Source organism: Amphiura filiformis, chromosome 6 (assembly GCF_039555335.1).
Source record: "Amphiura filiformis chromosome 6, Afil_fr2py, whole genome shotgun sequence".
NCBI lineage: Eukaryota > Metazoa > Echinodermata > Ophiuroidea > Amphilepidida > Amphiuridae > Amphiura > Amphiura filiformis.
Window position 1 is genome coordinate 23,777,089 of NC_092633.1, and position 15,862 is coordinate 23,792,950.

At 36.2% G+C, this 15,862-nt stretch overlaps 1 protein-coding gene across 1 annotated transcript; it reads right to left on the reverse strand.

Annotated features, from left to right (window-relative positions):
* Nucleotides 1-11,238: 11,238 nt before the first annotated feature.
* Nucleotides 11,239-15,543, reverse strand: LOC140155168 (beta-2 adrenergic receptor-like). The gene is given in 2 exon segments (XM_072177898.1): nt 11,239-14,774; nt 14,777-15,543. Coding segments are annotated over 2 exon segments (1,986 nt in total). The 5' UTR covers nt 15,312-15,543; the 3' UTR covers nt 11,239-13,323.
* Between the last annotated feature and the right edge of the window lie 319 nt (nt 15,544-15,862).

The window sequence follows — 15,862 nt, forward strand, 5'->3', positions numbered from 1 at the left end:
ATCACAAAAAGACAAATTTGGTTAATGTCACAGTCAAATAATATGAAGTCGAGCATTAAGGGTGTTGCAATAATTACGTGTACCATTTTACCCACAGGGGTGAACGTGAATTATAGGGGCAAATCATATTTAGGCAAGAATCACAGGGCGCAAAATCATTTTTTGGCAAGCGATGTTTGGTACAGATCATTTTGGGTCACCTTTTCGGTAAGACTAGAAATGCGTTAAATTTAATGACCACTTGATGTGTTTGACTATTAACAAGGTTTTTAATTAACATGAGTAAGGTTTCCTAAAATCTGGCATGGATTGTGTTTCCTTGACACGTCAGAAGGGGGAGGGCAAGCGATTATTGGCAGACAATTTTAAAGAATTTACCCCAGTGGAGTACTAAACACTGTACACATGACCATTGCACCTCCCCTTACAGCATGTACAGGATATGCCTATATTATGTCCATTGGTCCATAGTGACAATGGGCATAGAGTTTTTAGGCCACAACCATTCGCATTTCAGCCTACATTAGCATTTTCGAGATATGTTGGTCTTTTAAAACGGTCTTTCCATAACTTTTTATATGTTAATTAAAATGCGTGCGAAGCGCGATAAAAGTTTGACATTCACCACTTGTGGCCAATCGATCTAGGCCCAGTGCACGTGTCCTCCCTTGCCCCTATATTGACCTTACGGTAACATTTCCTTGCGTTAGACCTGATGTCGTCATTTGACGTCTCACGCCAAATTGCAATGCGCAATAACGATGTTCTCTAAACGATGTGCGCATCGGCGTAAACATCCGGGGTCTAACCGCAAGGAATTATGGGATTTACCGAAAAGGTGAACCTGGAAAATGCAACTTTTGTTCTTTTCCCTATCTGTTTGGATCCCATTTGTCATTAATGACCCATTATGTTCATGGAAACTCTCTCCTTAAGCCAATGAATGATTATTATTCCACATTTACCAGAAGAAATTGCAGTTCGATACATCCTAGTCAACATGGTCAACATTTTGTTATCTCAGGATGAACCGTTTGGGTCATTATCCGAAACCACGAAGTCTTTTCGCCAGCCCATTCAGGGCTGGTACCTGTTTCAGGTTTGGGGTCAGTTTACTCAAGAGATTATATTTTAGTGGTATTGGAATGATTTTTTTTATACTTTTTGTGGTTAAATTTTTTTAAATATTTTAATTCGATTTGTTAGGAAAAGTAAGTATGTTTTGCCGTTTCAACGAACGAAAACGAGTGAGTATTACCAAAGTTATGTTTGAACTAATTAATTATGACTTTAAAAGTTTAAAGGCCTAAATGTAACAATAATAGTTAATATATATAGCATCATATGGTCAGCAGAAGAAAATCTGACATCACCTATGATGTCATATCAGTGTCCTTGACAGGGGGTCCTTACTCTTTAACCACTGAACAGCGTGATATCATGTTGATAAGAGATCTATAGAATCATATCCCTGGATCATATCACAGATTCTCAACAATCTGTGATCATATGGACCATATTGATGTGAAAGTAGTTATCTATCATATCCTGTGTCGTTTTATGGATAAAAATGACTCAAAATGTTATTGATGAAATGGTTGCTATCATAAACATCAGTTTTGTCTTTTCAACGGGAAAAACCCGATGCAAAATAAAGTTTTTAGGGCCTAGCTATAATATGGGCATAATTTATGCATATAGTATTGAACAATGTACCCCATTTGACATGCACTTATAGATAAATAAATTGTCTTACTTTATTAATTTAATAACTTCTTTATTATAAATAAAATGACACATAACTATTTGATTCATAAAATTACATTCAACAAAATGATTGAAGAGAAAACACACAAGGCACTAGGCAGACTGTTATAGAATGGAGTATGTAAGATGCCATGTCCATAGCTTCGCAGGAGTTTCCGACTAGCAATCAACATGATCAGCACATTCAGAAAAACACAGTTTAAGAGTGAAGATTGTAGTGAGTAACCAGTCCTTTATAAATGTGCTGGCCACTATCTATTATAATATAGTAGGCTTAAACTATACATTGCGAATTAATTAAGTTATTTTAAAATAAAATGTACATGTAAGTTAACTCAAACCGGCAGTGTATATATCGAAAGCAGTGAAATCGGACATTCCTAAGCGAAGATTTTGAGTTCGTAAGTTCTGGTATTACAAAATTGGAAATTGAGATATCGTGGGTAAAAAGCTGAAAAGACAAAAAACCCAACGACAACAACAACAACAACAACAACAACAACAAAACAAACAGACCAGAACAATTTGGAGTACATGTAATGAATTAAAAGAGTTGACATGAGATTAGGAATTAATGTTTTCTGCTGTTTCAGTGTGCATGTTCTCATCGTTGATGGTTTGGTGGACTGTCATGTAGATGTAAGCGTGATCCTAAAAATGCCTTTCACATTGACCAAAACTAATTACAAGACCTCTTCTACATTGAGGCTGGCTTTCCCTTTTAAAGGGAATTTTTATTCAAAGACAGTACTTGTTGGTTCCTTGTGTGTGACACAACCTTCCGCGTCGACCATGTCGACTGAATAACATGTTTCGGAGCAAAACTCCACCGCTAAATTCACTCAGTTTAGGCCTATCTAAAATGCTGACCCAGTTTTTACGTTCAGCATATTTCGTGCCATTCTAGTTCAGTTCGTTCTTGGATTAACGGTATAAAATATCTATTAAAGTATGCCATTTTATTTTATTTCAATGGTTCATCAATTTTAGTAAAAACGAGGTCAGCAATGTTGGTTGTTGGTTATTAAAGTCTTTATCAACATTATTATATTGCTATGAGTCAACAATTGGGGCGATTCGTAGTCTCGTGTTATATAAAATATCATAACAATTGGATCAGACATTTTTATCGGGACACAAACGAACCGGAGAGTGAAATTTGAAAGACTGATTATGAATATCTTAGTGCATGATAATTGTGTTAATCATTTGCATATTATCTTTGTCTGTGTTCCCTTGATTTATGTCAGGTTTTCTATTATAGGCTACATTTTTGTACACTGGTACCATAGTTAAATATTGAAAAACATTAACATAATCTAGTTTAATAGTGAGACAAGTCAGGAAGATGTCCTGTCACGGTCATGTCAAAAAAACCAAATCGTTTCTGTCATGTCCTGCATTACCTATTATTTTGTGTTTTGTTTTTACTGACCAGTCATCGATGTACGTCAGAATCGATAGTCTCTTTCGCTAGTAAACTAGCAGTTCTCCATGTCGTTCTCTGTTGTTTAGTGTCTAATTATGGCTGTAAATCGATTTACTATGACTTTTTGTTCACGTCAATGGTTATGTGTAAGATTTACATGCAAAAATAACATATTGATCAACCAATGTAATTAATTTTAGGTAGATGTTTCTTTTATTATTTTGTCATTAATATACAAATGTATTCATAACGTACATGTATTTTACTATGAGAGAGAAATAAAAAACAAATCAAACCAAAATAAAAACAACGACAACAAAACAAAAACAAGCAAACAGAATATTGTCCAATTTTGATGATGTGTATTAAACTGTATTTTGTGTTTTTTGGTAATCAACGAGGCTATTCTGCAAGATAAAAATCAAGTTACTTATGACTTACATAAAGCTGTCATATGGGCTTCCGGGAACTTGATTTCTATTTGTAGATGATCCGATCAAGGCCATCTGGGATTCTTCTTCTTCATTTTTCCGTTCTTACTAAATCAAAATGAAAATTATAAATTGTAGCTTTCGTGCATAATAAATTAGTACGAAATTCAACACGTTCAATACTGGACAGGAAGGGGAAACATTCTGCAATAATGCGTTAACTTTAGTGCTATAAAGAGCAACCGAGTTCGATGGTGCTTAATCAACCGAAAGTGACAATATTGCTCAAATCGAAATGGAATGGAGGGAAAAGGCCAACGGGACAACTTAAGATTTTTTTTCCTGTATTATAATGTGGCCATCCTGATTGAATTGGTCAGTATAGTAAAGCATCTAGGTGTGGGAATAGGATGTACATTGCGTGAGGCGACTGAATCGCTAACTCTGAAATCGAATCATTTATTTAAAAGTGAAACTGTCTTTCAGTGAATGTCCGTGTTATATTGTGGCAATGTCAACGGGGTAAATCATGTAGAAGATGTGTGGACAAGTTGTAATTAGAATCACAGTCTGAATCGTGACAACTCGATCACTGCCAGCCCTTTTTTCCTAAACATTCATGGTTGTCCAGAGAAATAAAAAAATAATTAAAAGTTACCTCGTGCCTTTTGAAAAATCTTAAACAGTAAACTAAGAATTTGGTACATGTACGGAGACTGTGAAAATATGTTTGTATTTATAGTTTTTCTAGAATTCATGGTATCTGAGCGTAGTTTAAATACTGCACCCAATAGGGACCGTTCACAAACACTTGTTAGGGGGGCCTGATGCAAAAAAATTTCATCGCGAAAATGTTTCGGGGCCCCCCTTTACAGACCTCAAAAATGTCAGCCCCCCTTTTTTGACATGAAAATTATGGGTCAACCCCAAAGAAAAGCATATAAACTCAATTTTCCCAGGAAAATTTGTGGTCATTTTTTCAGCCCCCCCTTAGGAGGGTCAAAATGTTCAGGCCCCCTTTTGCATCAGCCCCCTAACAAGTGTTTGTGAACGGTCCCTTAGCTCGGGAGCAATATTATCTAACAAATCTATTTGTTTCATGTTATCAATAATCGTGTTAGAATCAGATAACGTCGTTATGTTCGTATTATCTAAAATATATGTTAATAGTGTGCATGTCATCTAGTATCGTGCCGGTTTCAGATAACATCAATACGTTCGTAAAATGAAATGCACGGTAGTTTTAGATATGTACCAAAGGGGAGACTTGCTATATGCATTGTGAAGTATTGTATACTCTAGGCTATATAAAAAGGTCGCTTTCTGAACCTTGTCATGGAAATTTGGCTGTTTTGATCGTAAAGTAGTGAAGGTCATAAAGTCAAGCTAAATAAAAAAAATTTGCGAATCTAAACGTCCAGAAATGATCGAAGTGGCAAAACCCAGCTACATAACTTTAAATTAGTTTTCCAGACACAAAAGCACGCACTTTGGCAATTTTGACCTGTGAGTCAGAAAACTGCTTTTTCCATTCTTGTGCACTGATCTGTAGTGTTCTGTTTGGTTGAGCCTGTTGTGGTTGGTTAGTGTTTCATATGAAACCTTTTTTATTCGACCACATACGGCCATTTCAATAGTCAGATTTTCACAGATTATTATATTCATGCTTAGCTTTTGCGACAATGTACTACCCGTTTGGTACTCTAAACATTCTTTATTCAGTTCAAATGGAGCGTTATTGATAATATTTTATTTACATGAATTTTGAGAATGATTTTATACACGTATGTAGCCAATGTATTTTTAGGATTTGCAGTTAAACAAGACAAAGCTTGACTATTAAATATATTGTTATGATTTACATGTAGGGCCTATCTAAGCTCAACTTTATAGGAAAGGGGAAAGCTGTACCATTGTGTTTACCATATGCATGTTTGTTTACTGCTGCTATTTCTTTTGTTTAAAGGTTGTTGTTCGTTTCGATTTGATACATCTGATACTAGGTCTGTGTTTTCGGGGCTGTGCAATAATCAGCGAGGGTCAAATTGGGAGGCAGCAATAATTGTTTGGCAAACCAAAAAGGGGGGGGGCAGGTCGAAGGAGGTGGGGGGAGGCGATTTTAGGCATACATTTACGGGGCACCAAAAATAACACGCTCTAAAAAGGCTATGGAAAACATACCAAGTATGACATTGGGAATCCAAAAAATTTGGCACATGTAAGGGGGCATGCGAGCAATTTTTGGCAGGCTGAGAGGTAAGGGGAAAGCAATTTTTGGCAGGCCAAGAGATAAGGGTTCAAGCCTTACAAGCAATTTTGGCACGCCGTTTTGAAATCCCCAGTGGTGCTCATAATTATTGCACAGCCCTTTTTTTTGCTTTGTTCATGATGCCTGTTGTGCTCTTGTTTTCATTAAAATCTTGTGATCTTCTTTTCATAAAATATTTGTTTGTTTGTTTTTTTGCCTCGGGTTTTGCAGCTAGCATTAGTAAATCCGTGTTTTGTTTTACAATTTAGAAAGGGATTCTTCTTTATTGGAGTTATGAATTTGAACGATTTGTGCTACATTTTAAAACACATAGGCCACAGACCCTATAGGCCACAGACCTAGTAGAAAGAGGTAGCCTACCCATGCCCTTGCAATATCACTGAAGGTCATTGTAAATAATTATTGTGGTTTTCGTTTTTGTACAGCATGATAGAATCTGGTTAATAAAATCCTTATTTAAGACCCTGGGGTAAACTTGACCCTGGCTTTGAAAAGATTATTAGTCATGGTTAGTTCCTGTTGATTACAAATTCTAAGGGACCGATCAGTGTTTACACCGGGAGAAGGGGAAATAGGAATGAGTGCATGCATTTGAATTGAGATTGGGTTTGCAATTAACTGTGGTCCCTTCGTCCAATTTCCATATTGTTTTCATTTGCAGCCAGTAGGCCCTACACCTGATCCGTGAACTTGGTCTTTTTAAAGACAATTCTTGTTTGGTGGAAATCTGTCTTCTCAACTATGTTCCAAAACAAACCCCACCCCAGTGTTGCCCCAAAGCAAATTTATCCCCCATAAATAGCTTCAATCCCCTCCCCCTGGGACCCCCTCCCCGTCGCGCGGGTAAAATAATAAAATATTGATCCTTTCATTTCCTGATTTCGGTCCTTGCCCATTGGTTTAGCCTATTTCTTGTCTATACTGTGTGTCTCTCTCTGTACATGGCCTACAGATATTTAAAGAAGACCGTGGAAATAAATGGTGCATATCAGTCCATGATATCATATAGCCCTAGATATAATATTTCTCAGAGCATTGTAAACCAGCTTTGACAAGGGGTTGTTTGATCGCTATGTTTATTACTGCTTTCCGAACCAAACGGAAATAGTGTAAGGTTATGTACTTTGTTCCTGGCAAAAACAATTAAGCTGCAATCCTTTCTTCAAATCAAATTTCCTCCTACTCTGAACATGCTGAAAAATAGTTTTAGCCTAAATTCATGTCCTTCTGGTATATCACACAGGCTTGCATGTATTCCGACTAAATATTGAATATGACATACATTCAACCCGCTAAAAACAGTTCACAGGATCCAAATCACGGTTTTGTCAAAAGAAGATGACACGGCTTTCTTAAAAGCCACACATTGAGAATAGTCATAAATTTCCCCCTGGTTCCACAATGCAATACGCCCTATTTTTTATCCCCAGATTTTATCCAGTCCGAGTCAAGTCAACAAAGTCAAAAATATACACGGTAATCATAGGCTAATTATGTATACATATATAATATGTGCCTATTAAAGCTAAATAAATTATAAGCCAACATGTTCTGGTTTTCTAATAAGGTTGTTATATTATTAGATCCATGGATCTATTGTGAATGGGTTGAACTCAGTCCAAAGTCTTCATAAGTTGTTCACTTTCAGTCTTGGACTCTTGGTCATTTGAGCATAAAACCAGTGCTAGTACTTGCAATGTCATTGTCACGGTCAAATCATCGGCAGGTCAATAACTCGTAAGAATAGAACGGTTGGTCAGTAATTGTACATGTCAAGGTGGTTATCACTTAAAACAAGAAATGCCTTTAAAAAGACAACGCCATGGATGTTCGTGTCTCATAATTTTACATTGACAAAAACTTGGAATGCTAGTAAATGTTTGTGTGTGGCACATGCAAAACTAACCATGATAACCGGGTGGGAAATATGGAAACTTTTCACCACAGAAGACAAGTTCTGCTGTCGGAATTTTCGGTACACAGTAGGGCCACCATTACATTTTCCGTGTAGGAAAGTCTATTAGGACTACTATAAAAATATAAAAAAAAGTATATTATAGGCCCCCTATGGTCATTTAATACATATAGAAATTGTTTAAAAAGTATTAGGCCTAAATATTAATTTCCATCAGTCATCGGTAGCCTAAATCAAGTCAATTATGTCAAGTCAAGTTTGCGTCTGACGTCAGGGTAAGGCGCGGCGTGATTGCTGACCTGCGCAGTACGGCATTTTTGGTCTGGTTGACAGGGCATCATATGTACATGTACGCAAACTCGTCTTTTTTTATATTTTTAATTCGGTCGTCAATTATTATTTCAAAATCTTGTTAGAAAATTATCCTTTTCACCAGGAAACTCATTTTTTACAAACTATGGGTATGTCGACTGATGTCTGAGAAAAAATTATTTCCTAAGATTTTAAAAGTGATTTTGATTTAATGTGTTATTTTTAGAGGTAAATACTACTGTTCATATTGATTTATCAGCCCTTGTCAATGCTTGGTCACAAAAGAAATTGCCCTTGAAAAACCTGTCCTCTTATTATAGACTCGAGTCGATATTTATATTTTAACAATTGATGGAAAAGTATCTTCATTTAGGCGCATATTCCAGATATTTTGCGACAAATACAAAATGTATTTTGGCACAAGTACTATTATTAATGATACAAAGCAGATCTGATTGAACATGCATGACAAATATTGTTACGTTGTAGGCCTACTGTTCTTTATGTTTTCACGTGTTTTATTTGCACGTGAAGTTACCTAGACTTTTTAATACCAGAAAAGACAGAACAAGACGAACACAGACAACAATGAGACAGACACAAGGACTGTCTGTCTCATTGTTGTCTGTGTTCGTTTTGTTCTGTCTTTTCTGGTATTAAAAATTAAATGCCATTTTGATAATTATGTTGCATTCAGCCTACGTATACTTCACTCTTCTTTTTTTTTCATTTTTATTCACCTGTACTTGGGACTTTTACTGTCACTAATATTATAAACCTTTTCATCACCATTTTATACTAGTATTTTGATGTAATAAATATCAGTATAATTTCGAGTTCAACTGAATGCATTCATCATGATTAATAACATGTTTTTATTTATCAAAAATCGACTATGGCATAGTCTAGAAATTACCGTATTGTTTCTATTCGTGTACATCATGGTTTGCGCAATACATTAGGCGAGGTTTGGAATCGATGTGAAAAGTAAATGAATTACAATGTAACATTGATAAAAGATTATTAATTTTAAGACCGTTTGCGATTGGGATTTTGGATTCATTGTATTTTTATGCTCGTATTCATGACTATTGAAAATCGTTTTAAAAAATATGACACTTCACAGACGGCTACCAGACAAAATCTTGTTCTTCCGAAAAAGTGCATTAAAACAGGTAATCCAATATCATGCCAGATGCTGTGAAGATGTATAAGACAAATGTGCTTTTAACATTACGTAAAACTGTTTGTGCGCTTTTGTAAGTGGAAAAGTGCAGGAAAGCCGTAAATGTAAGCTACATTTCTAAAGGTTTACCTATTGTTTAAATGCTGGAACGGCTACTGAAAGCCGAGTAGAAAGCTATATGGGCATAATGGGGTATACATCATGGAATTATCAATAACAATACATGGTAGGCTACTTAAATGTAAAAACACCAGAAGTGTAGTGTAGACCTTAAGGGCTCGGATAGCAACGTTTGCACGGTATAGACCTATTTCTGGGACATAAGAGCGCATCAGACATATCGAATTGCATTCTGAATACGAGGGATGTCTTTCTTTGTGATCAAATAATTTTGATTTTTTGAAATTCGCGATGTAGGGGCCTAATACAAATTTTATGGCAAATTATTAAAAATTGATATTTCTGATATTTAATTTAACAGTCCTCGAAATAAACTTTATAAATATGTACTATACTATATATGTAGCTGGGACGAAACGGCCGATCGCGAATTTCAAAACCATCAAAATTATATTAGAAGGACATTCATCGTATTCAGCAATTCGAATATGTCTGATGTTCCACGTTGCTATCCGAGCCCTTAAAGGCCCATTCAGTGATTTGCTCATCCGGACGATCGTAAAAATCATCAAAATTCAGATTTTGGTACCTTTGTAATTGGCATAGATGTGCTAACATAGCCTGCTAGTGGTTCGGTCGAAAGCCGTGTATTTTAGACAAAATAAAGCATTTGCATGATTCTGGACTTTTGATACTGACAGTACAAAAAGTCCGACTCGAGATCGAAAGAAGCTCACTCTCCACGTACCAACACGCGTTGCGTATTGTTTCTACTACTTATTACATCAGTAGCTACTATTTTAAACAAAATACACAATTTTAACTGTTTTTCATATTTGAATTGACCGTTAGTTTGCCTCGGTGACCTAACTGACCTTTAATTGCTTATTTTGTTTTCTATTATAAAAATTAAACGTCTGTTTTAAATCAATTTAGACTCTACTTCCCCCGTGCTAGAAACACTGGACTAGGAAGTTTTTCCAGTCGATTGGTGGCGCACTGTACGAAAATCTCGATTTTCTCGAGTCGATCTGAGTTGAAGTAGAAAACCTTTCTAAAACTTCTGTTTTTTGACTAATTTGTCGATGTATTCAGGGGAAAAGTGGTTTAATGAAATTTTGTAGACTTATTCTTTATTTCTAAGCAACTCTGACAAATTTCCATTTTTTTAATGTTCCTGTGAAATCACTGAAAGGGCCTTTAAGCCAATATTGAAAAATATAAAATTTCAGACCTGTGATAAAAAGTTTTGTCACCTATAATTAGGCTGCTGATGTATTCTGGGTACTCCATGCCAATGATAATATGCAAGCGCTAAATCACCAGAGCCCTCGTGATGTGATTATGCCATATTTATAAAAGTCCACAAACCCTATCATCACCACATGTCCTGAAACTGCACCTTCCCTCTGATCATTGCTGATAGCAAAAAAGCCATAATATAGGGCCCATATTCTGATAGTACAGCTCAGAGAGGGGGTGGGTCATCATGGATTTTTTTTACATTTTGGGTTTTAGATAACTTTATTGAGAACTCATCAAGAATCAGAAGTTGAGCAATGCAAGAGCAACTTGAGCTACCTATACCCCTTAATACATGATATTTTAATGTTAAAACATGGTTACTATTAGTATTACAGTACTGGTATTACACCTGCGTTTCAATTTTGTGCCTATTTTTTGCATTTTTCTCAAAATTATAGCGCATTGGTGAAAAGTAAGATATGTATTATTATAGGGGCAAGGACTACAACTACTGCACTGAAATTAAAATTTCCAGTGCAGTAGTTGTAGTCCTTGCCCCTATAATATACATATCTTACTTGTCACATGCGCAATTATTTTTGAGAAGAATGCAAAAATAGGCACAAAATTGGGCAGGGGTGTAGTACCCCCTTAAACACACTATATCCGAGAACCGCTAAAACCCACTAACCGGCTCCACCCAAATAGGGCCTTTTAAAAACACTAAAACCCACTAAATAACATGGTTTTGGATCACCACAGTCAAAAGGCCCTATACATCATTACATGTAGGCCTAAGGATGAGCATGCAGTTCTTGGGGTCATAGCGTCTACTAGGTGTTATGGCTAAATCGAAGCCATTCAAATATTGTATGCCAAAGTGGTCGATACTCGATATTAACAATTAAACAAATCATACAAAGTAAGCTCTTCCTATTATGTTGGGTGCAGCGCATATATTATTTAGATACGTACAAAATAAACATTGTTCCTAACTGCGAATCAATGGACAAATATTAGTACTGGGCTGTGGGTTAACTCCTTTATCTGAAACTATTTATTTCAAGGCCTGCATGTGTATGTGACAGGATAAAACAACTAGACCTTGCTTTTTAGGACACACAAAGAAAAAGGCCTAATGGTTTCAGTAAAAACAGGAGGAACGGTCAATAGCAAATTTTGATGTGGCTCATTTGTATGGTCTAAGCCATATACCATGTATAGGTTGATTATGCCATTGATTTCTGGACACTAATGCAAACTATAATACAAGTAAGTTAAAGTAACTGACTTTTAAAAAAAAGGCCTATATCGACAGTAAAATAATTATTATACGGGGTCTGTGTTTGGCATGTCACGCATCAGGACTTGTTATTAAACCCTCGAAAATAAATTATCACATATTCTTGAGTTACGGAAAGAACCGGTCATTTTATCCCATGATCCCATTGAATTAGACTACCAATACAGTAAAAACAAAAATAGATCCCGGGTTTAATATTATAGATACAGAATACATCATTTGTTCGCCATGCACTTTTATACATTGTACTTTCCCTGCCATAAATACTGAGTACTCAAATTCGGTAAGCGATCCCGTTTTTAAGGGAAGAGCTAAGAGGTAAATGGCAGCCGGTTGTGACCACATGCATCAATGTGTACGTATTCGAACATTACATTCTATGGTTCGAAAGACGTATACGATAGATTACTATCAAGTAAAATATCTGACCCACTTTCAGCTGAGGTCACTGCTAAGTGACCGTACGCACATAAAATGATCAAATCTGCTTAAATTTATAAGTGACAAGTTTCAGGGATATTTTCTAAGAAAACATTTTAAGGTTTAATGCGCAATTAATTTCGGAAGCAGATGCAAATTCGTGCTCTGTTCAGTATAACAAGTTTCATTTCGCTTCTCTGAATAATTTTTTTAAATCTGACAATTCTGGAAAAGAAAGTGACCTTGTTCGTTTCTTATGTTTCAAGTTACTTCATTGAATCCTGAGTCCTGACCGTGATTAGCTGTTGCGATGTTCAAAATATTATTGATAGTTGACATTGAAATAAAAACATTGAAAATAACGACAACATTGAATGTTTGTGGCCCGCTCTAATCATGTAATGAGTAAAATCAACAAAATATTTTTTGATTTAAAATATCATGACATATTTCAATTTCATACCAAAATTACCTTGCAATCATACACCAGCCACTTGTTGCAATGACGTTATTTCAATGATTTGGTCGTAATTTTGTTCCCTTTAACATGTTTAATGTGTTAGAAAAGTACTATTGAATTCCCTTATCATGTCTAAAACATTGACAATTTGATGATTTCAATGTTGTCAATGTTAATAGATTGAACACATTGACAAGTCAATGTTGGAAAAACATTAATATTATTCAATACATAGAACCATCACAACAGCTTAGTCATGATGAGTTTCAAACATATGTTTAACATACTGGCCTAGAAACAACATTACATATAAAACACGCTCACATTATCTTCAGCAGCTGATATTGTTTAAAATAATAGATCTATACTTGATCTGTTGATTACATTACAAAATACAGGAAATAATCACGTTATTATGGTTATTACAATATTCTGAAACATTATTAAAAACATAGCACATTTGTCATCATTGTGTATCGACGATGATTTCATTATTTTGTGAATGACGCAGCTCTCTGAGTTGTATGTTATCAGATGACTGAATATCATCCTCGGGTTCGCCACAATCATTTAGCAGATGTTGATCTTCCTGCTCTTCAGCAGCATCATCAATCATAGGAATGCTCTCACAGGATGACTCTTTATGATCTGGTTCTTTCTCAATTTCTTCATTTTCCAAAGAGGCAACGTTTTCTATGGCTTGAGGCGACTCTAGTTCATCAGGTGTTTCGCAATTATCCTGATCTTTATCGTCCGAATTTTCGGAAATAAACAATGCTGGTAATGCTTCCGGCTCTTCTGATTGTTCCGATTCATCTACTAATTGTTCTGGAGCTGATGGTTCATCTGCATGTTCATCATGATCATTATTTTCATTGTCATGATTGTTTAATAACTCTGAACTAGGTGTTGGGGTAACTTCCCGTTGTTCTTGTTCACAATTTTGCCTATCTATTTCTACATCAAGCAAAGGCGATGATCCATTTTGTTGTGTTACTTGTACTTTATGATCTGGTGTGGATTGATTGTTTTCTTCACTGTCTTCAGCTATGTCATCTTGAGTCTTGTGCAGCTTCATGTAAATGTCACTTGGTTTTCTGGACCTAACTGATTCTGTAGACATGGTAGATGACTGAGTATCAAAAGATGTGTCCTTTGCATTTGTGGTTGTGTAAGTTACTACAGACCCGTTGTAACGTGTGTTGCTTTGATTAAAAGGTGGAGACTTGATTTGAGAGTCATTATCACGGCTTCCAAAAGAGCCTCGCATACATTTACCAGCATCAAATCTAGCACATATCAGAATTGTTTTGAAAGCTCTTCTGAACTCTCGATTCATACACGCATACACAAAAGGATTGATGAGTGAGTTGATATAGCCAAGCCATAGTACAATTAGATAAAAAAGATCACTGATTTGCCAATTGAAAATTGGTCCAAATGTAAACATAGTGAAATATGGAACCCAACAGACAACGAAAGATCCCATTACTACAGCAATGATCTTCACTGCTTTGTGTTCATCAATAACCCCTTTGTGATTATTATTAGAATTTTCTTGTTTTTCTTGGGCACTGTGGGTTCCTCCAGGAATTTGAGCTGGAGCTACCATCATGCTTTTTATTGACTTGGCTTGATGGTATGCAATCGTTACAATTCGCGCATATACAAATAACATCAAAATCAAAGGTAGGAAGAACAATACGATGCCATCAAATAACGAATATGCCAAATTCCAGGTTAGAATACATTGTGACGGATGGTTGTAATTTTGTACACTACCATCTTGCGTGTTCCAGCCTAAGTGAAGAGGTAGAAAAGACACTCCTAGCGAAACAACCCATACAACTACTATAACTATGCAAGCTTTCTTCTTGCTCATTTTACGTTGATAAGCGTAGGGTCTTGTTATTGCAAAAATCTCTCCAAACTGATCACTAACAAATGTAAAATTGAAGATGTACAAAACATAACATCGAACGAAATGTAGATATTACAGAACACCACACTAAATGGCCATTCTGATGATATAGTATAAATTGCACTCCATGGTAACACACAAATCCCCAAAAGCAAATCGGCGCTGGCTAGTGACACCAAAAATGTGTAGGTCACGGTTCGTAATCGGGTACTAACAATTGGCGATAAAACCACTAGTATATTTCCTCCAATTGTCAGAATAATGATAAGACTAAGGGCAGCGGCAACCAAAGCTGTTTTCCATGGCGGATGATGTATGCCATCCATATTATCCGTTACGAATCCATCGGTATTATTTTCAAAGTCAAGTGTAACTAGTTCTTCAATAAGCGTAGTCCCAACGACAGTTGTAGGTATGTCAGCTCCTGAAAGCAGATCGGTGCCTGCTACAGCAGCGCCATTCCCAGCTGCAACGCCGTTACCTTCGGCAGCTGCAGCCAGTTTCGTGGCGGTCAAATTGGAATCACCGGACATTTTAGTTCATATTTGCTGACCGATCATTCATAGATAAAAACGGTAAAACAAAATTTTTAAACCATGAAACCGTTTTACATGTACTATCACTGTATCCATATGCAGCCAAATACTGCAGCTGTATTTCCTAAGTAGCATCGTACCAGAACAGTGATTAAACTTGCTACTTGGTTCCGCTAACACGTTACAAAATTAGTTCCTGACTGCACAACGTGTAGTGTGATCATGGTGATAGCGTTTAAAATCCGTAATGCAAACTCAGCACACAGACAGTACTGGAAACTAAACATGCATGACACGTGACCACCCTCATGCGGCTGAATGGTAGAGAGTTTTACAGGCAGGTCAAGACTGCCATCTTGCGATCAAACTGCGATTTGTCATGTTTAAAGACGCTCTATGACTTTTTAACAATCCGAATCGAATCCGGGAATCGGAATAAATTCTGCTGCAATAGTAGCTGCCGATCTGCTTTCAGGAGGTGACATACCTACAACTTTCGTAGGGACTACTCTTATTGAAGAACTAGTTACACTTGACTTTGAAAATAA